The sequence below is a fragment of the Oxyura jamaicensis genome, chromosome 2 (genome assembly GCF_011077185.1).
Source record: "Oxyura jamaicensis isolate SHBP4307 breed ruddy duck chromosome 2, BPBGC_Ojam_1.0, whole genome shotgun sequence".
Taxonomy (NCBI): Eukaryota; Metazoa; Chordata; class Aves; order Anseriformes; family Anatidae; genus Oxyura; species Oxyura jamaicensis.
The window spans coordinates 129029486-129054118 of record NC_048894.1 but is presented as its reverse complement, the minus strand read 5'-3'; the positions used below and the strand labels follow the sequence as shown (position 1 = coordinate 129054118).

Here is a 24633-nt window from a genome sequence, read left to right as displayed (position 1 = left end):
ACAGTAATTACTAGAATGAAATCTCACCTGTTTTCTTACAGACTAGAAAGTACCTGCGACATACCCAAGACAGATAATAGGCTCTCTGAACCTTCAGATAAGTAGTATTCAAATCAATTCCCAATTATGCAACAGGCAAAGGAAAGGGTAAGCTCAACTGTTGAGTAGATGGTACTTGTAGAATGTCACTTCAGAAGGATAGTTATTTACTGTCTGTATCTCACGTACTTTTCATTCTAACCTAAATCTTAAAGGACATCATACTCTATAGCATTGTCTAGTTGTCAAGTATTTCAGAACTACCCCAAGATGTGCAATTCTTGATTAACAGGGTGTCCTCACAAAAAATGGCAGTGCAACATTACAGAATATGCAGATGTGCTATTCTACTGCTTTAACACTAGAGCAAAATTTCCTTTCATTATCTACAGGATACTTACATATCCTGCAACTCTCATGTTCCTTTCAAAGTAACCATGAAATTATCTATCAGAATTCTAGAGACTGTCTTAATTGGTACTGCATTCTACTGTATGCACTTACTGCATGGAATAAGAATATAAGAGGCAGTTATGACACAGACATTTATCTTCATCCATTTTAGATTAATATAAAACAGTTTTACATTTGTCACAATGTAATGACGACCCCACTTGTACATGTGCATCACACACACACACGTTACCTACCAAGGAATGTCTCTTTACGTGCTCTCTTCGAGTAAACAGCTTCCCACAGATGTCACAACTGAATGATCTCACGCCTGTGTGAATGAGCAAGTGTCTCTTTAGTGTTCTTCTGTATTTGGCTACATAATTACAGTGTGGACACTTCAACTTGTTCATGATTAAAGCAGAGGAATCGCCTACAAGAAAATAAGCCATCAGGAGAAAAGATGATGAAACACAAGATTATTTCAATATGTTCTGCCTGGTGCACAAAAATAAGCAGGTGCCAAAACAATAAAGCACCCACGTGACTTTTCATCAGCCAAATCAGAACAATGCCTGCCTGCAGAAAACCACAACTACCGGTGGGTCCAGCACGTATGATCTTGCTAGAAAAATACCTAACTGTAAACAAGGAATTTTAAGTACGGGAGTACAGATTAATTCTTTGAATAAGTATTATTATTTCATGAGTCAGTGAGTTAACTACAAGTTAACAGTATTCCACTTCCCAGAAGTCATCTATACCAGAAAACACTTTACTCAAGATTAGAAACGCTGTAGCTGTGACATTTAGGAAGTTATGATCTTCTCTCCCAATAATTTATTTAGAACTAAGTGCAAGAAGTGCCCGCCCTAAGATCTGAATCTATATCAAAGGAAAAAAAAAAAAAAGTATAACCAAGCCAAGAATGAATATTGAAAAAAAAAAAAAGAGGATAGTAAAAGGTAGCATAATTCCTGAATAGCAAAAAGGGTAAGATACTGGTTTACATAACTATGCTGCTAGAACTTACTTAGCCTCTCCCCAAAATCTAATTCAGTCTAATGGCAGAAGAAATAGAGCATAAAAAACTTCTGGAATTAGCAATATCCCAGTTCTTTCTTCTGAAAAAGAGAGCTATTAACATCGCTTGGACCAGGGACAACACAGCTTGCTCAAAGGTTATCTGTAAAACCAAGGTTTGCTACAGCTGCCTTTTGCTATATGAGATACAAAGGCACAGGATGCTGCGACAGTTATGAAGATGGCCACACAGGAATACAAAGATTTTGAGAAAGGTGAGATAAGAATTTATGAACATGATTGCAACCATCTACAAAGGAAGCATGCAAAAAGCTCTACTGCCACGTGACTACGTACGAGAGTTTCTGACTTTCAAGGTGGCAGGAAGAAAGCAGAACTAGTCTGTTATGTGCACACCTCTAAGATAATACCTCCCACTTAAAAAGCTTCAAAAATTAACTTCCACATAATGTGGAATTTTGCTAGCATTCAAATATTTGTCGTGTTGTATCTGAGCACCCATGCAAGCTGCATGTCACCATGATGTCATATAATATGGGTTACATAGAAAAAAAAGAAGTTCGAAAAGGGGTTTGAATTATAGTTTTATATACTTCAGAGGTACGACAGACAGACACACAGACATCAGGGCTGTAAGATGTATGGAAACTTAACAGCCTAACAACAGGCAGACCTCAAAAGACCTGAGTTTGAATCCCTTACCCACTAGTGAGTTTCACCTTCTGATGACCCAGTTTCTTCCATTGTAAAACCAAAAATATCTGAAGTAAACCATAAACCACATACCAGTAATATCTCAAAGTTGTACAGAGGCAGGAATTAGTGTTACCCAGTCTTATGCATGCTCAAGGTCCTCTTTTTTTTTTTTTTTTTTAAACTAAAGACTGCAAATTTTGATGATCTAGCAATAACAGCTTAAGATGTGGTGTTTTTTTGGTACATTCCAAATGTTTTCAGACAGAAAATATATTATAGGTAATTGCTCACTTGAATAAATAGGACAGGCAAGCTGCGAAAGGGTAGGCTACACACCACAAAGTTGACTGAAGAGGGCTTAAGTTATGTCTGTATTGTACTCAGAGCGATTATTGTGACTTAGATTTTTTTTTTATATTAAGAAGTATGCAGAGATCTACTTTTAAAATTATAAACAAAGATACAAAGTTAAATAAGTGTTCAATTTTAAAGCCTACTTAATCTGTAGCTAGCTTACAAAAAAGCTATCAGACAACTAAAGACTTCAGGTACCTTCCTTCATATTCAGGCACAATACAAGAGTCAATATAGGTCATGTTCTGTTTTAACTTTCCTGTGTTTGAATTCCTCTCTCTCGCACACTCCAAAGAAGTAGTCTTATTTACATTATGCAAAAGGACAAATGAAGTGGGAGAAGATTATGTAAACACACAATCTAATAAATCTCTATGGAAGTTAATAAAATATTACCTGCAGTGACACACAAGAACTCCTATCAGCAACAAAAAACAACCTGCTCTGTATCAGATATACTTGCCATTTTCCCAAGCTTCTTTTGGCCAAGATTCTGGCAGCAGTCCATACTTGAAGTCACTTGAAGTACCCGGCAGCAATCCGTACTTGAAGTCACTTGAAGTACCCGGCAGCAATCCGTACTTGAAGTCACTTGAAGTACCCGGCAGCAGTCCATACTTGAAGTCACTTGAAGTACCTATTACAGACACAGTATTACTTCAGCTTCCCTCCTTCTAATCAGTCAGTTTGTATCTTAAAATATGCATCTTTCTTGAACAGCAACGAAAAAGTTTAAAATCTTAAAATGGTAATGGTTATAAGCTTCTTTCCCATGATCTTCAAAACTGAAATGAAGGAAGCTGTGTTCCTGTTTTAAATTAAATTAGATCTTTGCCTTGCTCTCCATGGCATCATTTTTTCAACCCCAACCTCAGAAAAATTCAAAGCCTTTTTCAGACCATAGGAACTTTTATGGTAAGGATATTTATTCCCTCGCTATCATCATACCAGTGCTAAAAAGTTTTCCAGTGGTTTCTCTTTAGAAATACTAAGTGCAGTGATTCCATCTGGCCTACCATAGGCAGTCTGCTAGCTGGTACTGATGAACACGTTTTCTACTACAGGTGTGATTTGCTTTATTGCTTTAAACTATCTCAGTGGTATATAAAGTGTTTTACATACCTCTATTTATACAAAGTATCCTACAGCTATGTCTAAATCCTTTTTTGAATAATCACCCCCCATTGCTCTATAACCACATCAATTCAAGAGACCATAATTACTAGAAATATACCAGCTTGAAACACCAGTTTGTGTGTTTACATTTGGTCTTTAGACAGCTCTTCCTGCAGTTTGTATGGCCTTTGTAGCTTTTTTACCCCTTTTAAAAGAAGAAAATTAGTCAGAAGCAAACAATGCCTTGAAAAGAAAAAGATATTTGCTTGTTTTAATTCTACATTTTTGTAACAAGTAATATTTGCATGAGTGAATACAGGATCGCTATTATATATCACACAGAAAAGGACTATAAATAGTACACCGAAAACTGCACTAGGCATTTGACAGAATTGTATTTGTAGGTCAAAGACTCTCCTGGCAAGAGAGCAAATCAATCTTCCACCCCAGTCCCCAAGACAGGAGTTTGCTGGAAAACATGAACTCATAAATCCATTACTTTCCTCACAGGCACATAATTGTTAAATAAACAAACTGCAATGGAAACTGGCAGATTTCCTTTTATTTGTCTGGATGGTGCTGAGATCCTCACCACACTGGATTCCCAACATCACTGCTGTCAGAAACCTTGAGAAGGACTTCACAGCAAATGTATCTATTTTTACTTTCTACCCTGAGACTGTAGGTTTTAATGGTCCAAGGACTTTTTCACTTGTCCCCATACTGCCCATTCCAATGATTTTTCTGGGAAAGGAACTTCTCTCAGTGTAAACTACAGTTTCATACAGCTAGTAGTATAAGAAGCACACTGAAACACTCATAACTTAGCGTTTTATTGGAGAAAAGTACAAATTATATATCCTTACAGCATTAGGCATAGATATTAGTTTTATTTAACACTCAAGCAGTATTACAGTTGGCAGCAGCAGTTGCAGCTGCAACATGAGAAGACGACAGTTCAAAAGGACATAAATTAACAAATAGGAAACCCAGAATTCTGCCATATCCTTTACACAATGGCAAAGGATAAGCAAAACTGTGTTGCGACCGCCAAACCACACAGAGTAAGCAAAAAGCTATTCCATCTATCTGAGCGTTTAAAAATCACAGCTTGAATGGACGAGGTAAGAGAAATGTCTGTATTTTAACTTACCCACCTAGCTATTTTGGCATAGAGAAGGGGTGGTGGGGGAAGGGGCAGGGAAGATTAAGCCTCCCTCCACCTTAGAAAAAAAAACAAAGTAATGAGGACAACATTTTAACAAAAACCTTTTAAACTACAAACTCCAATAGCCATCATTATGTCCAAAAGAGGTAAGAAGCCCTTACACTAAGTGGAAGCTATATACTCCCACAACGCCATCATCTCAACAGCTCAAGCAATAGAACAGATACCCTATAGGCATGCCAACTACACATTCCTTTGAGGTGAGCACCAAACCTTCCTTCTGTAATATGCGAGAGAGGATTAGTGAGGAAGCAGTGCTGTACAGCTCCGGGCAAAAGCTAAGATGATGACTTCAAGGCTAAAAGCCTCCAAATTAAAGCAGACTTCAGGAGCTAAGAGAAAAGCAAAATACCTTTTGTAATTTGTTTAAAACATTAGACCTTTTCTCCATGGTTTTATTCCCCCCCCCTCCCAACAGAACTGTCCTGTCTCTAGCTGTACAATGGAAGAGCAACAATTAAAGTATTTTAATCAGTCCTCGTCCCCTCCCTTCTTAGCAGGACCTGCAAGATCAGCAGACCAAGGCCTTGACTGCTCGAGGTGTAACGCATATGCTATGTACAGGCAGTATCACACAACCTCCTTCAAAATAAGCATATGAAGACTGACCATAAGTAAAAGCTCCACCAAGCACATGCATAACACCGTCACTTTGATGGTTCTTACGGATCTAGGAGAACAGGGAATTTCATGAGGAACATCTACACTCACAGCTGGCATCGAACTTTGAGGGAAGTCAGGAGCTCAAATCCCTCGGGAGACCGAGCTCTTAGCATGAGGCCCGGCACAGAGCCAAAGAGACTTCAGAGCTGTAGTCTAGTACAGATAAAAAGCTTCTAAGTCTGTCTACCTCCAATTTGAAGAGAAGACCTGCTGTAACATGAAAGAACACTGGTATAGATACCACAGGAGATAAGAGGTTGCTACAGACATCTCAGTCTCTGCAGAACACAGGATTAAGCAGATCATAATTAAACCTAATGCTTATTCCTTCTCAAAATAATTTGTTGACCTAGAAAACCTACTTCCTAGATTGAGCACACATCTAACAGGCTTAAAACACTAAAAATGAGTTTTTAACATCTCACGGCTCATCCACACAGGGAAGACATGAATTACACGTAACTGAAGCGCAGCGCCTAGGCTCCAGGAGTTGCCCCAAGGTGGGCACGCAGCCGACTGCCACACCAGCTCCCGACTGCTGCTGAGCCACGTGTAGGATGCCACAAACCCCAGGGGCTCGCAGCATCCTCTTCTCCCAGCCCTCCCACCCAGGTTACGGCTCCTCTCAAATCTGCAGCTGTAGTCACCACCTAAGATGTTCCTGTCAAGGTAACACAACCCCAGGTGATTTTGACAGGAGACTGAAAGCAACTCCATACACAGCTGTGGGGGCAGACCAGGCAGGAGGGGGCACAGCAGAATCCACACAGTAGTGAGAAAGGCCAAAAACCGGGGTAATTAGAAGCAAAAATCTTCTGTATCTTCTGACCAGTACATCTGACCACAGCTTTCCCCTAATCTAAGGATAGCTTTTTACAGCTTTGTTCATTCCTAAAATAAGAGTAGATTAATCACTCAAATGCCAGCTAGCCTCCAACATCCACTCATGCTTCCACCCTGCGTGGAGAAGAGGCTTTTTTAGCAACCTGATTTTTTTTTTTTAAAAAAAAAAAAGCAAACCATGAACCAAAATAATAGCAATAATAAAACAGAACACACACTGATTAACTATCAGCATTAAAACTCTCACCATGACAGTCTGAGAAGAGATTAAGGCTGTTGCCAATACCATGAAGTGGTCGTGCAGGCTTTTATACAACAGAAGAACTTCTTGGAAGGCTTTTACATTCTAACTTGTGCTCCTTCTCAGGCAAAAGGATAACCACAAGTCAGATGCTGAATTTCAATTTTCAGGGCTACAGGTAGGGGAACATCACCATGAAGAACATGTGAGCAGGAACATCCTTAGTTGGACATTGTTTTTTTCTGTAACCAGAAATACACTGAATTTTTGGGAAGGAAAGGAGACTCCTCAGGAAAGGAGTGGGAAAAGATTGAGAAGCTCAATGATAGAAGCTGCTCAACAGGTCACTGAACAGGCAGCAGGGTGCAGGAAGGGAAAGGGTGCAAAGCTGTACAGTAGACAGTTACCTGTAAAGAATTCAGATGCTGTTTTCTTCATACGTATTACCACCAAAAACAGTGCCAAAGGAAGAAGAAAAGGAATAGGACTGCTTTTTTCCCCAACTTTTCTGACGCTGACTGCTTATTCAGATCAATTCAGAAGAAGCCAGAAAGTAGATCAGATAAGCGATTAGGCCAGAGCTTTCAAGGATCATAAAGAGAGCACTGGTAATCTACTGATACAATCTGGTTTGTTCTTAGAGAGCTGGATTTGTTGCTTATGTTAAGTAATGTGACAGGAAAAAAAAAAAAAAACAGTGCTGCCAAGAGTTACATACTGGCAAGGTAGAGGAAAGAAAATATATTGTACTGCTTGTTCCCAGAGCATTACTCACATCTTTAACCTTGCTTCTGAAAAGGGGTCAAGGCAGATTACTTCTCAACTGCCTCTTGCAACACAAGTCTCAGACAAACTTAAGATATTTTGCCAATGCAATCTTACAAATACTCCATGTACCACTCCCAACTCTTAATTTTTGCTAGCTCCCATTCATGAAAACTGGTTTACTGCCTCGACTATGGAGGCAAAACTATCATCAACTAACCCTGCCAGATAACCAGCAATTGTTGCCAAATATATAATCTGTTTTTACAACTTGCTTATCATTACCCCCCCTCCAAAACTCCCCCCACGCCCTCCACCAAGGGGTGCCATTCAGTCTGTCACTGCTCACAAAGCCAGTTTGCTGATACCTCAAGTAAAGGCAACAACAGTGAAACATGAGAGGGTGAGAACTATCCTCATCCACATCATTTATGTGGAGGGGAGCTACTGGTCTCAGGGAACACACTCAAGGAAGAGCTGAGATCAGTAGGAACCTCTGAAGGTCACCTAGTTCAACCTAGCTCACAGCAGGGCTAGCTTCAAAGCTGGATTATATGTTGCTTTGAACCTTACCAAGTGTTAAATACCCACGAGGATGGAGATTTTATAAATCTTCCAAGCAATCTGCTCCAACCCAACTGCTTTCATGGTCAACAGCTTGTACATGTGGAATTTCTCTTGCTGCAACTTGTGACAAGACTCTCGCCCTTTCACTGTGCACCTCTGAAAACCAGCTGGATTAATCTTCTCTAGAATCCCCTTAAATTGGTCAAAGACTGCAGGTAGACCCCCCTCAGGCTTCTTCATGCTGAACAAATTCAGTTTCTCAGCCTCTCCTTGAACACGTTTCTCCAGCCCCCTAACCACAAGTGCTCCTTCACTGGACTCCCTCCAGTTTGCTGACTTGAGCTGCCTTAAACTGGGCACAATATTTCAAGTGTTGCCTTGCCAGTCTCGAGTGCAGGGGACTTGCCAGTTTTGCCAGTTCTGCTGCTTAGTTCTGCTAGTTCTTGCTAGTTCTGCCAGTACAGGGCCAGCCTTCACTGCTGCTAGGCTGCCCCACTGATCACAGCATCGCTTCTAGTCAAGACAAATACACCAAGAACCAGTATGTATTAATTTATATTTATTCTTATGGAAGGACATAAGCACAGGTACCATTGCTATGTAGACGGTTTTGAACAGAACATTTTTTATACTAAATAGTTGAAAGGAAATATTAAGGAAGGAGTATTTCAATTTATGCTAGTTTCTCTAATTGCAGGCAATCTAAGAAGCAGAAGCGCTACAACTGACCCTTGTGTTCTTGTGCTAAACGGCTATCTCAGCTTCATTCGTTCCAGACAGACTTTGCCAAAGCCTGACTTTGTCCAGGAATATTGAGAGATTTTGTCTTTACACAGAGCTTTGAAGGGGCAATGGGCTAAAGTTGCACCAGGGGAGGTTTAGGCTGGATATTAGGAAGAACTTCTTTACTGAACGGGTTGTTAGTCACTGGAATAGGCTGCCCAGGGTAGTGGTTGAGTCACCATCCCTGGAGGTCTTTAAAAGACGTTTAGATGTAGAGCTTAGGGATATGGTTTAGTGGAAGACTTGTTAGCATTAGGTCAGAGGTTGGACTCGGTGATCTTGGAGGTCTCTTCCAACCTAGACTATTCTGTGATTCTGTGAAACACAAGGTACAAGAGCGAGGCACAGATCTGTAAAAATACAGATCTGCTAAAAAAAAAAAAAAAAAAAATCAAAGAAAACCCTCCCAAACAAGCGTAATATAAACTTGCTACACCATAGTATTCTGCTTATAGTATGAAATTTCTACAATATTAACATATTTCTGGTTGGGTATATTTACTGATACCTGCCAGAAACTGGCACAAAAAAGAAATGCTGCCTACTTCTCCTGTATCCCACAGAACTACTCGAAGTCCTCTACAGTTCCAGAATTCACCCAGCACACGGAGCATGAGCAGCCAGACCTCAGCAGTAAAGAAAAACTGAAAACAGAGCTGAAAGGAGTGATTTTAGTCCTAATAACATGCCACTTGAAACTTGCAACCTATTACACTACAGCTACCAACTCTGAGGGTGACCTACACCTTCCCTCAAACAACCAAAGAACAGCAAACAACAAAAAACAAGCTACATCCAAGGAACTGAACAGCAATTGATCAATTCATACCTAGGAACTCTTATGTGACGAGGTCACACTAGCACAGAAACTCTCACAGGGGCTTGTGGTATTTTAACTGAACTGAACAGGCCCATCAAGGCAGAAAACCTGCAGGTTAAATAAGGAACTTGTTGCTTTTCTGTACCATGTCAGCGAAAACAGCCATTACTAAGAGTCCTTTGCCTATCCTTTAGCTTCATAAATGTTATCTTGGAGGGGGGATGCATGTGAAGACAAGAATGCAGGAAATAAAGTCTTGTTTTTATCCACAGTCCCCTTATTTTTTTAGGGTAATGGTTATCTGGAGGAAAAGAAAGTGCTTTTTAAGGGAAGTTGTACTCTTATCTTCATGATAGTTCAGAAAAAAGCACCACACTAGTCATCTACAATCAAAGAGTATCTGAAACTTCTGGATCAAAAATACTTTCATGGCTCAGCATATGATTAAATGAATTTGGTTCGACTTACTGAGCTGCAGGAGGGAATGCAGCTGAAGTAACAGCACAGCTCACTTCTACAGCTGGAGCTGTGTCCCCCAAATGAATCAAGATATGCAGCCCCTGTTTTTCTTTATTTATGTAGTTGTTTGCAACATCATCACTATTTCATAAATAGTAGAGGTATTGGAAAGATCAAGTCAACACTTCAGATCGATAACTTCTTAGAACTGCATGTATTGCTTATGCTTCAATTGCACTGAGACAAAAAAAAAGTTTTACAGGCAGATGGTAAAAGCAAAAAGCAGACCTTGAACAGTCTGTGTAATTAGATGACAGTACAAATCTTGATCTGGAATCCAAGTGCCCGTGGACACCACGTAACCTTCTTCCCCAACCCACCTGCCCTGACTTTTTTTAAAAAAACAACATATGAATACACAAAACATTCCTTAAAGTTATGAGGTCAGCGATTGTCCATTCCATGAGAATCTACTCATCTTCAGGATCATCCCAAGGAGAGGTAAATTTACTGGATAGGGAAGCAGTTGACTCCCAGGTGTTGTACTCTCTTTAGGTGCCTTTCAAACCCCCCAGGGCCTTAATTTCCAACTTACACAAGAAAAGAAGCACATAGAGAGGTTAAACGTCCATTAAGCGACTTAAATCTTTCAATCAGGGTATCAGCCAGACATCTGAGGAAGATCTGACAGAGTCAGAATCAGGAAAGAAGAGGGATAAGCTTAGTTTCCTAATATTTTTGTTTTCTTTCTAAATCAGACAGTCAAATGGGACTTACCTCTACAAAAAGTGTGTGTCTAGATAAGTCCATCAGTTTCCATTTCTTTAAATACAAAGTTACCCATTCTTATTGCAAAGTCCTGATCGAGTCATGACTTGAGGGAGCAGCATATGACAGGAACTCTGACTAGCACTACGTTTTTGTAAGCAGCTTGAGACACTGCTTGTAACATACTGGAAAAATAGTTGCTTTTATAGCAAACTGAATTCAAACTCTTAAGAACTCCTACAGAATTATCCAGAAAACTCCTGTTCCACAGAAGGCTGTTTTCATCCTGTCCTTGTTATCTTTTGCCTTAAACTCCCCTCCCCGCCCCCCCCGATCCAATGCCTAACAGCATTATATGGCCTGAAAATCATGCTAACAAGTGATCCAGTGTTAGCGTAGTAAAGCTACTGGAATACTCCAATAAAGTGCCCGTACGAATCAACATGGTCAGCTCTGGAAAGCATAAGCAGTACTTCAGTTGTGTTCTGAAACCTAAGAATAGGACACACACTCCAAAAACCAAGCCCAAATGAAAAACAGATTCAAGAAGTGGTAATAAACTTATAAACAGACGCTAAAAATACCAGTTAGAATCACTGAGCTTTTAAGAACTGCAAACTGACCCAGAGGTACTGACTGATTGCACGGCTACTTCCACCATGGTAAATGGTTAATTGTGGGATGCACCGTGGCTGTAAACAGAGCAGACATTTTTAACAGATTATCAACCAGAACAGAAAATGGAGAGATGGATGGTACCTTCAGTGGGGAGAAGCTCGGCTATTTTAATTAACGTAGCTAAAACTGGAGAATGCTTGAAGGCTTCAGCAAAAGCAGATAAATGAAGTAAAACGTCACATTGAATTTAAAACCCATCTCAGCTTTATGGAGTTATTTGAAGCCCAAAGTGCTACCTCTTGCAGGAAAGGTGTTAAATATAAACTCAATGGCAATGCAGGGTGAGAGGAAGGAGAAGCTGACATACCCTTATGGATGGATGTCTGCAGGAAAACTCACATTCAGCAAGCAGCAGTTTAGCACGTTTGCTTTACTGGGACAAGACGTGACAGCTCAGAAAACTTTTATTGTTATCTAACATTTACCTAGTAGTACCCAACTGGAAAGTCCATTTACTACAGAATTCAAGGTAGTGGCTTTCATTTTTTTTTTCCTGTTTTGGTTTTTAAGTTTTGTAATGAGAGGAATGTTCTTATACTAGCTTCCCTCCCACCACGCCTATGGTATTTCTCTCCCCTCACAGAAAAGCCAAACAACCTAAAACCACAATCAAGGACAAGGCAACTCACTTTGCATGTAATCAGACATCTAATAACCACAGCTGGTGTTAGTTATCCCCAGCAGCATACTACAAAGCGTAACAGAAGAAGCTCATTTTCTCTTTTAGCAGCCAAAGGGACAGTGAGAGTATATTGCTTAGCTTGCATCACAAGAATTTACCATTCTTTTTCTTCTAACTGCATTGTTTTAAAACTGTTCCAGAAAACATTTTTTTGTGGATTTTTAACTCCCAGTGCCTTTTTTTTTTGTAGATTTTCATCTCCACAGGAAATGTAATCCACAACTGAGAAGTTATCATATAACCTGCAGGTTATTCTACAACCCATTCTTGACATTCTTCCAATTCTCCATTCTTTATCCCTTTTCCTCCTCCCTCCTGCACCTTTTCTTGGGGCTGGAGGGAGCCATTAAAGAAGAGTGTTTTACAGAACAAATGCACTTATCACCCAAGTAGAGCAAAGGAAAAGCTAGCAAGCAGCAGAGGAGAAAGAACGTTGATTGCTGAAGCACTGAGAACAGCTGAAAGTAAGCGGTACCAAGCTCTACTCCCAGCATCTCCTCATTTCAAACAACACACATACACAAAGGAACTTCATAAAAGTGAAGGTCTTAATATAAAAATATTAGATATGGCTTCCTAAATAGTTCTAGAACTAATAGAAAAGATTTAATTATGTGCTTGTGACCACTTATGTTGCAGTCAAAATACCAAGGAGATCATTAACTGACGCTGTTTTATAGTTTAATAAAAAAAATTAAACTTAGCCCCTACAATCACAGAGCTTTCAACGATTTTGGACAGACACCTCAGCACAAATTCACTGTGACCCACACCTCCAACACAGTTCTTTCCATCAAGATGTTGCACGGAATATATTTTGTAATTTAATTCTTCAGAACAATGAATGACTGGAAACCTTGGTGTTTCTGTCCCAAAAAAACTGAGCAAGTTCAGAACTTGTTCGATCGTTATTGCATTGCCACCATCATCCCTTATTCCTACATGAAAGGTCCAGAACAGCTGTTCAAATTCTGTAGAATGTGTACAAGCATTTATTTTTGTTGCAGGAGACACCATTTGTTAGATGTATACTTATTCTCTGCGATATTTCCAACAGTAAAAAAAAAGTTGTCTGTCTACCCCAAATAAATCAGAAGTAAAAAAACCCACAAGCTAAATTGTGTCAGGAACTTGGTATTTATGCACCTCAGGTCCCCCACTCTTGCTCCAGACTTTCTGCTGCCCTTTTTCATGCCATTCCAGCTAAACATGTTTCTGCAAGTAGTGTGGCACAGGCAGATGTGCTATCTGGGTGCTGAAGACTCAACATCCCCACTACACACAGCTCTAGCTGTTTTACTTCAGGCTGTATCGAACCTGGTGCTGCAGACCCAACAGCTGTTTGTGGTTGACATACAATAGGCACGTTTCTCAAACACGGCTTTCATTTTCATTTCACGCAGAAGAAACCCTGTGCAGCCCAAGAATGCTCCAATGTGAATCAAAGTACACTAAGAGAAAATCGGAAAATTCTCCTCACAAGAGTGTTCAAGCCGAACTGAACAGCTAGTGAGGACCTACCCTGAGTTCAGAGATGAAGGCTGCAGATAAGCAACCCCCCTTTACACTCACAGAGCTGGTGTTAGCTCCCCAGCACAGCTGCTTCTCCAGATCTGCTCCCGTAGTGCCACTTGCTGACAACAGACGTCTCCTGAACTGCCCGCTCCTGCTCCCACCAGATAGAGATATCCATAGCTCCCGTCTGCACCACTCCACTGTCACATGCCATCGCGGTGCTCACGTATACACGATACACAAATCTGTTCTGGTACAGCACAGCACAGGCACCACGTGCCCTCTGCTGGACTGCTACCCACCCACTGCCTCTTCACACCTCAGCAGCTGCCAGCAACAGAGAAGGGCTCCACAGAACAGCAGGCGGAGGGGCTTCAGGGCCCCAGAAGAACTGATCTGGATTACTTCAACGTTGTTTTTCAACAAGACTGGGGGTACAGGAAGAAGCTAAGGTCATCCCTCCTTCCGCCAAAATGAATATAGGTTTCTAGGCCTTCCTGAGAACTCAGGTTGCTTTCAACTCTGTTTTGTCACTGGCATACAAAAATACACCCACAGGTCTGAGTGATTTTTTTTTCCTTAAGTTATTATCCTCTTAATTCTACCATATGAGCCCGGGAGGCAGAGGACATCTACAGTCTCTTGAGATGCCTGAAGGGGCCATTCATTTTAGAAGGCTTTAGAAACAGACACATCTAAAGAACTTCGTTCCAGCTATGTCTTACCTTTACCTTTAATTTAACTCTATTTGGGAGTCAACTGTGAAATTCAGAGTCACACTTTCAAAGCTGCCAATCTGCCTGGAAGTGATACAGGTAAACAGCAGTATCTTAAGTATGTGTTTCAGCTACTCGTATGATACAGTAATAAGTAAAAGCTATACTACCCTGAATTCTAAATACACTGCGAACAGTCTACTTAGAATTCTGTGACTGTATTTATCTTTACATACATTAAAGTTTATTCTAGCACTTACATTAACCAATATTCTTTAAAAAAAAGATCAAAACACTGTGAATTAAGTCACATTTCAAGCTTTGCTGGAAAAACAGTTCAACAATAAGGTATTATCTTTACTGTAAGTCATTGTGGCATCTCTTTCCCATCTGCTTCTCAAATCTACCTGCTGTAAGAGTTAATATTATACTAGCTAGGATTACTCCTTGTGCGTTTTCCTAGATATCCTTACAACAAGCAGTAGTGTGCTAATTGTGTGCTAATTTTTAGTAAAAGATCCTAACATAGCCTTATAAAAATTATATTGGTGTGTACTTTATTCAAAAATTTCGTTTTCAAATAATATGACTGATACTACACGATATTTACCTGCTTCTTCTTTAATAAATGACAAATCTTCTTCTGGATACGGGACTGATGGTTGCAACACTGAGCAATCTTCTGAGTTCTCTTCAGTATTAGGTGGTATATTATAAATAAATCTCTTTGCGGTTTGGTTTTTCCTTCTTGCTTTTCCGGGTTCTTGAACTGATTGTCCCTGTGAGCCCATGTCATTCCACACAAAAACTTTTCCCTCGCCTTGAGATTCGTTTTCAGCCATTTCAGGTGAACTGTCCTGGACCCAACTGCAGTCATTCATTTGGTAGCTTTCAATTTGGGCCTCATCAATAGAGTAACCATCGTTCTCAGTTTTTATGCTGCTTGCTAAGTTGGTAAGGTTTCGTGTTGCCCAGAAACTGGCAACTTTCTGATCCCTTGGAGACATACCATCCCTGCTAACAGATCTTCTGTTATAATCCACCACAACGGTCTCCGGAGCTTCTGATTTAATACTTATGTTTAAGGCATCTTTAATGAAATTGCGGCAAGACTGGACAACCTCCGTCATCTGAAGGTAGCTGGCCACCGACATCACTTCAATGGCATTTTGGCTCGTAAGCACGAGGTTACCGGAATACAAGAAGTCCAAGATGACAGAAAAACCTTGAACAGCAACAACATCTAAATAGGTAACAGTGGTTTGGTTACGGCTTTCTTTGTTTGTAAAGCAATACAGAGTCTTAAAGAAGCGGCTGCCTGCAACCAGGATGTTCTTGTGAGCTCTGAAGACCCTCCCACTCACCACAATATTGACATCACAAAGAATGCCTTTCTTCCTCTGTTCATTTAGTTCTTGCAGGAGCTGATAGCAGTAAGAGTTCTCATTTGGCCTGCTGTTAAAATCACAGTATCCTTCATTATTCAGTTCTGACGGTAACTCTGACTCCTGGAATTAGAAAAAAAACATAATTAGCTCTTAATGAATGTTCTCCTTAATCATACAATGCTATTATAAGGATATGGAACTAAACTTAGAAATATATATATATTAATAATCTTGGTCATAAAGACTGTCTGGAATATATAATTAAAAAATACTTCTGTAAACTGAGTCACGTTCTCATTCCGCCCCCCACTCTCCCATTTGGAACAAAAACAGAACTAGCAGAATTGCCTTAAGGACAAAGGAAATAAAATTTGGGCCAAAAGTAAGGTTAGATTTAGCTGAGCACAAAGTACTTGTCTTTGCTAACCCATATACATTAAAGATGTGGAGCCCCTTTCCTAAGATTTAACTATGTGGTTCTCACATACCCAGTTCTTTGTTTTTGCTTAGAACTCTCTATTTAAACAGGTAAAAAGACAACCCTGATAACGGATTCAACATTTGCTCAGGCTGAGAGATGAATATATAACTTCTTATCGCCCAACCTATGCCTGTTTTATACGTTCTAAAGAAAACATATTGTCAGAGTAGTTATAACAACAGCTATATTTCTTCTACAGTTCTACAAATTAGAGTGCTTTTAAAAATTATTTTCTTCCTGTGCAGGTTTAGTATTAAATAGCTGTCTCAGAACACAAGTGGACAGAATATTGCAGGTGACCAAACAAAAGTTAAACGACATTATCTAAGATTTTCTTGATTCAAACTTCACTGAAACTTCCTAGTAGTGACATCTTTATATGCTAAATATTCAACCATTCAGACGATACATACTGATGTGCCTCTCCACCACCTTTCCAAGAAGAGATCTCAAAAGCGACTTCAAAAATCTCCTAACAGTAGCATCAAACAATCCAACACCAAGAAATGAGTTATTAAAGATTAGTTCAGGCAGAGGCTGATGAGTAACAAGAGGTCTTTACAGCACTTGGGCAATTTGTAACTGATGTTTAGACGGTGATGATTCAGATATGGTACAAAGAAGCAGCCAGAAGCAAGCAGAAAGTAACAGAGACTGGCATGTTTGGGACCATACTTATATTGATTGATCGGTGCTGCCATCGAGAGCACTGATGATGACAGGGCTGTTTTTGTGCTGTATCTCTAAGACTCTCTCTTCTTTTCTAGCAAATCAGAACAGTTCAAAACTGGCTGGCTCCAAAGTGATTCTGAATGAGAGTATATTTTGCCAATGATGCCTTTTGTTTGTTTCCTCTGTTTAAAAACAAAACAGAGACTCACAACTAAAGAAAAGTTAGAGGCATTAAAAGCTCCACTGCCTCAACATTACAGGTCAGATACAGGTAATGGGTTTTCAGGTACCCATAATGTATACTGGGGCTAAAATACTTCATAAAGCAAAGTACTCCCCTTATTTTGGGACTACAGCAGCTGTATCAAAAAGCAACCTTCCACTACACAGGAATTAGTGCATTAAACCAGTACTCGCCTCAGGATACCGTCCCAGTGTTGATCACTGGGATGCCAAACGAACAACTGAGGTTTTAACTACTGCCTCCAAAAAGAGATTTTACATCTATAAGCAGCAAATAATGCCCAACATAACTGAGAGGAAGTTTTCAGCATCTCGTGCAGACAAAGTTCAGTGTGCTGTTGCACTGAAGTTGCTTCTAAATCTCTTCTCAGAAAGCACCCAGCAGCAATTAGGTTTTTACATGAAAACAACCAACAGATCATTGTCCAGCCTCAGCTTTTTTTAAATATATAATTTTTTACACTTTTTTAAAAAATGCATTTTAGTACATGCTCTCTGACAAAAGCAAGTACTCCCCCAGATCAGGGCACTGAAATGGGAATGACATCCCTGATGTGCAAGCAACTGTGACATTAAGTTCTGAGGATTTCAGATCTGGACCAAGTTGCTGTTGCCCAGCAGTGCAGCACTGTGCAGTTTTGAAGTGCCAATTGCCCTGACTTTGGATCGGATTAAAACAAAAATGATGGTACCAAAGTGTTGTCATTCTAGTCCAAATCAAACATCACTGGCTTGCATCGTACGCAGCACATGTCGGGTACAGGCTACAATAGCTGATAGAATTTCATTATCTGGGAACATGTTAAATGGCACACAAAGCTTAAAAATAATCTGCGGGAGGCAGATTACAGTGTCTTTTTTACAATGTCTGATTACAGAGAAGTGATAGAGTACATTTTAACTGAGGATGTGTATGCAACCAATCCAGCTGAAAAGTGAGATTTACAATGCATCTTTTCTTTAAGAAAATGACAAGCCAGCATGGTAAGAAGGACTTGCAGATTTATGTGCCAAGGAAAGAAGGCTGAAGTCTTCATTATGAAAACAGAAGGCTGAGTGGAAATAAGAGACAAAGTGTAACTAACATCTGAAATACAGATGGAGGGGTGTTGGGGCAAAGAGATATGCTTACCCCAGGCACCCAGAGCTTTACAGAATGGGGTGCATAAAGATTGCTTTTACACTGATGGTAATATTGAACACAACTGGCTAACTGCTGCTACAGGAGCAGTCAAACCTTAATGCTGCACCTCAAACAAAATGAAAGCCCTAACTTCCCAACAGTTAACAAGTCTATGGAAACCAAGCGTTAGCATTTACTATGAGAAAGATGGAAGTAATGTAATAACCCCCTTGGAGAGTTTCAAATATCTCCCCTCAGTACAGAAGAGGTACATCACAATCTCCTGGATTAGAGTCAATAAAATAATTACAGAAAAAAAAAATCAAAGAAAAGTTATCTTTAAGCTTCCCCATTATGTTCATAGCAATCATCATAAGGGTAATGTTTTTCTGGTGAAAAACACAAACTATTATTTCCTTAGATGTCAAGTTACGTTTTCAGAATACAGACAAAAGCATTCCCCTGGCTGAAGTTATCTCAACTACTTTACCTTTATAAACTCATCAGAAATCTCGAAAATGAAGAATCGTGTTCTCGTGGGGAACTTACAGAGTAAGTTTGAAAAGCTTCACTCCGTGTGCAACACGAAGAAGTGGTCTAACAGAACACAAACTGCTCAGAGAAACCAGTATTGAGCTCAGTTCCAGTTAACTAGTCTCTGATTATACGCAACGATAAATGACTCTTTCATATGTATAACTCACTAATTAAACCTGCCTACAAGCTAATAGCAGCTGAAAGAGACGATGAAAAACTGCTATTAGAAAATGGCTTTTCTTTCCCTCCTGTGCCATCAGTACGCTCTGCCTCCTGGGAGCAAGAGCGGGGGGAGGTTAGCAAAGACAACCCAAGCACAGATTCCACCCCAGCTGTACGTATATGAAAAGTAGTTTTGCCACATTTTTGTAATCCATTCCCCATTACCACACCTTGCTCTACAGTGTCTTTTCTATACCCCCAAATCAATTCACAGCCTGAAAAAATGGACCTTGTAACAAAAGTGAGCTGTCAGGAATTTCTTCGGCACATGCAGCTACAGAGGAAAATTATCTCGTAAAACAGTCTTATCAGCTGCCCGCGCGACGCTCCACTGCTGTCTGACGTGCTGCAGCATCACTCGAAACCCAGCAATTTGGAGCTGCTATGCCCCTGCCCAACACCCAGTCGAGCGGCTCCACGTCGGGTAGGAGCACTGTGCAAAGCTAGGGCAGGCGGGAGTCACTGCCCCGAGGTCCTGACTTCCTCCTCGCTGCTCTGCTCTGAGTAACTCAAGAAGTTAACTTAGACCGCTACAATGCCACTTTTGCATCTGAAGCACGACTTCTATTCATCACTGCTCACACAAAGCAAACAATTACAGTTCACATGGAAAAAATAACACATCAAAGGCCTTCCTCCTTTTGGAGAGCTTCTGCTTTAAACCAACATGCCTGTTAGGCTGGAGAAAGCTTTTCTGGCAGTATTTCCAAAGCTCAGCTTCAAATTATGTCCAGAGGAAAAAAAAAAAAAAAAAAAAGGTTTAAGAAACAGCTTTAAAGAGAGGAACCAACAACTGCCGATAAATCTGCAACTCATGGATCTAAATTCATCACAGAATTATAATATTGTGCAGTCATTTCCCAGTAAGTGTCATTTTTTTTTTTAAACTAAAAAATACACAAATTCTTTTTTTTTTTTTTTAATGAAGGCAGTTTCTTGCTGAATTATATCTTTCTCTAAACTTTAACATGGAGATAGATTATTTGAAAAACTGGATGAGAAAGAAAGGAGTTAAGATTTTGGTCTTAGGAAGAAGCACCAACCCTTGACAGCTCCATACCCTTGAATTACAGCAGCTGCAACCACTTGTGATGTATTTTGGCATTCCAAATTAAACGTATCCCCAAAATAAACTGAAATCATCGCTCACTTCTTCATGTGTAATATCCAACAGACCTATAGAAATTTCCACTGCTTTACTGTCTCAACACCTACAATTTCCTTCCCGCTCTCCAACAGTGGCACTGCGCCATATGTTTATTAGCAGCTGCTAAACATGCCCTGCAGTTGAAGCTTGTCAAGTCAAGAATACGTATGTGTTGTCTCTAAGACAAAGACTAAAAGATCTCTCCCAAATTTCATTAAATTTAAAAGGCTTTGCTGCCTCATTATGCACATTGGGAATACGGTCAGGGTACACATCACCTACTTTTGTTCTGAGTATCTGGCATCGTGGCATTAAGATAAAAATATGGCTACTGTTTTGGTATTAGATTAAACATATGGATCAAGATAAGCTGGAGTGCTATTAAAAATGTGAAAGGATATGGAAGCTAAAAAAAAGTGCAAAGAAAACAGTTATTCTTAATCATATTTGCAATAAGGCAAGTGTAACCCAGAAGTACCCCACAAAAAAAACCTACAGTAACTCTTGAAAAATTGCAATTCCTCCCTCGTAGCCAGTTTTTAACTGAAGTGTAATTGCACAGGGACACATCCAGCACTGTTTTCTACTCCAAATCACCACTCTCTAGAGCTACTGAAAGCTTACTTTGTCCAAACCTTATCATCAAAAAGTACAAAAGAACCACTGACACATCTTACCTATCCTACTGTTTTCATTCATTATTACAGTCACTACAAGTATTTTTTCTAAAGTTATCAGTGGTATAAAGGCAGAGGCTCATTTTTATGAAGATACCCATGACAGTCAAAGGCTAATCTTCAAATATAAACAATACATTAACTTTTAGGCTACTGTGATGTGCGAGGTAAGATTCTACCCGCTCCTCCCTTCTCCCCAGTATTAGTGTTGTGATACAACAAGGATAGAAGGTCAGAAGGAAAGAGCATTAAATCTAGTAGGAAACAAACAAACAACAACAAAAAAAACCACCTGGAATGTTTTATTTACACACAGCTAAGGGCTGTGAGAGAAACCTCCAACTGTGCCACCAAGTAGCATTATCTAGTGAGATGGAGGCTGTGCAGCAACAGGACATACCTTTGCAGGGTAATCATTCACAACAGGATGGCACAGAACATACCACACTAACGCTGAACAAAAAGAATGTTTTTGAAATGTTAAGAGATAAAAGAACTCACAAATGAGAGCTTCAAAATAGAAGGTGAAGGTATTTCAGGCAAGTCAGGCCAAAATACTGCAGAGAATAGCAAAACTCAGATTGCAGGAAACTGATAAAGCGACCTACTGCCATGGGACGTGCGTAACAACAGGGGCCCTAGAATTTCAGTCCATGAATGCACTTACTGTAGAGGCAGCATTACTCATCTTAAATGCGAACGCTGCACTTCTAGACACAAAATACTGTTTTGGATAACTGGTATTAGTTCGTAACTTTTTTTTTTTTAAAGTCTTGCAGGAGTTTTAAATTAGATCTGTATCCGTTTCCCGACTGGCTCTTTGAAAACCTATGCTCACCTAACGCTTTATCCCTCGTTCTGATACCCTACCCAAACCATTGGAATAGCAGCTCTTGTCCAAGGTACCCTGAGCTCCTTAAAGTGCTCGAGCGACATGCTCTATTTAAGTGCTGCACTGTGAGTTGGAGTCCAGATGCATCACTGCAGCCACAGCAGGCGTTTTAATGAAAACTTGGCTCTAAACAGCGAGAGCAGAGCAGTCGGGGATTAATTCCGGCTAACAGCTCGGGTTCTATCTGACAGGTCAAGCACTAACCTAACCTGGAGCACAGCAGCTTGTGCCTGCTGGCAACTTTACTGCCAGTTAGCCAATCTGAGCGAACTTCTGCAGTGCAGACATCCTTCGGGAGAAAGGCTGCAGGAGGCTAGCGATTCGGCAAGGCTACTCTTCAGAGCATATGTGGATGAAAAGCTCTCAGTTAGCCCTGCTTTACGTGTAAGAGAAGCCAAGAAACGCAGCAATTTTGAGTTCGGCAGAGAGCACGAAGTTTCACATAGTCCGAAAGCACTGGAGGAGAGCTGGCATATTACCGACTTTTGGGAAACCACATGTTTATCTCAAACAAACAGCAAGTTGCGACTGCAGATTTCTGGCAAAGGAACTCAATCTAAGGCACCACGTTCGGCGGAAAGATTTAACCAGGGAGGCGCAGCAAGACACCAAGCACAGGGCATTGGGAAGGCCGAAGGAGCGGGATTTCGTGCTGCCGAGCTCCGGCCGCTGCCCTCCTCCCCCGGGACCGCAGGAGGAAGTGGTGCCCGGCGCCTTCAATCAGTGCAGCGCCGCGGGCTGCCCTCCGCTGCTGCGCCGGCTTACCTCGGCGGCACGAAGGACGCACAGGCGGACGGACGGGCTCGGCGAGGGGCACCCGCTGCCCCCATGCGCCGAGGCCGGCCGCAACCGCGACGAACACAGGAAGCCACGTAAAGGAGCCCGTACACGTGGGCAAGCGGGGATTAAAAAAAAAAAAAAAAAAAAAAAAAAAAAAAAAAAAAACTGGGCGAAAGGGGAGGCCGTCCCCCCCGCGTCCCCTACCTGCTCGGCGCTGCCCGGCTCGTTGAGGCGATGCTCGGCGGAGAGGTGGTGCCGCAGCAGCAGGGCCCGCTTGTAGTTGCGGGTGCCCTTGCAGAGCTCGTCGTGCCCCCCGGGGACGGGGCCGCCGGCCAGGATCAGCTCGGGGGGGGCGGCGGCGGCCGCGGCGGCGGTGCACCAGGCGCAGGACATGAGGCCGGTCTCCTGGCAGTAGTACAGCCATGGGAACTCCTTGAGCCAGGAGCCCTGGAAGGAGATGTGCAGCTTCTGCAGCAGGGACTTGGGCCGAGCCAGCGGGAAGTGCTTGATGCTCTCCCCCTCCCCCGCGCCCACGCTGCTGCCCTCCGCCTCGTCCCCTCCGTCGCCCCCGGACCGCCTGCTGCTGCTGCAGCTGCCGCCCTCGGCGCCGCTGCCGTCGCCCAGGCTGCCCCCTTCGCCGTCCTCCTCGTCGTCGCTGCTGTCGCTCAGCGAGCCGCCGTCCTGCACCAGCTCCTTGCCCTCCAGCAGCCCCTCCGGCTCCAGGCCCTCGGCGCCCTCCAGCTCCAGCTCCTCGTCCGCCCCCCGCCCGTTGAAGTGCTTCCGCGGCCAGGCCGAGGCCTCGCAGCCATTGTTAGCGGCGGGGGGGCCGCCGAGGAGCCCCCCGCCGCCCCGAAAGGCCAGCGTCCGGCGGTTCCGCTCAGCGAACATGGGGCCGGCGGCGGCGGCGGGGGGCGGCGAGGCGGCGGCGGACTGCGGCGGCAGCAGCAGCAGCTCCTTCTCGTCGCCGGCCGCCTCCAGCTCCTCGGCCTCCAGCCCCTCCAGCTCCACTTCCTCGTCCGCCCCGCGCCCGTTCAGCGCCTCGGGGGCTTGCGGCTCCCAGGCCTCGCCCGCTCCGGCCCCTCCTCCTCCTCCTCCTCCGCCCGTCGCCGCCGCCGCCGCCGCCGCAGCCGCCGCCGCGGTGAGCAGGCCGCCGCCCCGGAACGCCAGCGTCCGCCGGTTCATCTCCGCGAACATGGCGTGCGCCCCCCGCCCGTCGTCGCAGCCGCCCCGCGGGAAGGAGGCGCCGGCCGCCGTGAGGGAGCGGGGAGGAGGGAGGGAGGGAGCTGAGGGGGGCGGCGGCCGAGGGAAACAAAGTCCGGCCCCCCCCGGCTCCGGCCTAGCTGGGCGCCGCCGCGGGCTGCCCACAATGGATCCGGCTCGGCGGCGCTTCCGTCCCGACAGGCCCCGGATCAGGTCGAATGGCACAGCGAACAACGGACCGCTCCCACAATGCACCGGGGGGCCCGCCGCAGGGGAGGGGGAGCGCGAGCGGGGGGCGGCGGCGGCGGGAAGGGGGGGGAGTGGGACGGGAGGGGGGGGGGGGGGGGCCGGGGCCCGCGGGGGGGGGCCCCCCCCCCCCCCCCCCCCCGCCCCTCCCCGTCCCTATTTTCTTCTCCCCCCCCGTCCCGTCCCGTGCTAACGGGGCTCGGCCCCTCCGTGCTCCGCCGCCGCCAGCCCAGCCCGGGCGACGCGAGCGGGGAGCGCCCGGCCGCCACTGCCGCCCGCCCCGCCGCCGCCTGACGGAGCGGCCGGTGCGCCCGCTGGGCGCGTGCGGGACCGTTAGGCGCCGGGCACGTGCGGCGCCTCGCAGCCGCCGCCAGCGCGGGGAGCCCGCCCCGCCCCCGGGCCCGCCCCGCCCGACGGCGGCGCCGAAGGGGTTAAAGCGGACAATAAAATAATAAAGTGAAATAAAACTGAAATCGGTGAAAGGAAGCGGCAGTGGAGGGTTCACATGGCCGGCAGCCGAGCGCCCCGTGGAAAAGGGGGAGCAGATGGGTGAAGAAAGGCGTTTTGGGGCAAAACCAGACGGTTTTGTGAGGGGAGTTGGGGCAAAACCAAGAGGTTCTGGGGCAAACGCAAGTGGAGGAGCGAGAGGAGACAG

The 24633-nt window shown here is 43.3% G+C and overlaps 1 protein-coding gene across 2 annotated transcripts in view; it reads right to left on the bottom strand.

Moving 5' to 3' along the window:
- ZBTB10 (zinc finger and BTB domain containing 10) overlaps positions 1–24359 on the bottom strand; it is a 29184-nt gene extending 4825 nt beyond the window's left edge. The window contains exons 1-5 of one of the 2 annotated variants that reach the window (XM_035317961.1): positions 24329–24359; positions 22737–23751; positions 14981–15878; positions 2990–3163; positions 690–865 (exon numbers count right to left, since the gene is read on the bottom strand). In XM_035317961.1, the coding sequence (XP_035173852.1) occupies positions 690–865; positions 2990–3163; positions 14981–15878; positions 22737–23726 (2238 nt within the window). In that variant the 5' untranslated portion in view covers positions 23727–23751; positions 24329–24359. Of the gene's footprint in view, positions 1–689; positions 866–2989; positions 3164–14980; positions 15879–22736; positions 24073–24328 lie in introns of those variants that run through there. The other variant, XM_035317962.1, reaches the window with a different exon arrangement.
- Between the last annotated feature and the right edge of the window lie 274 nt (positions 24360–24633).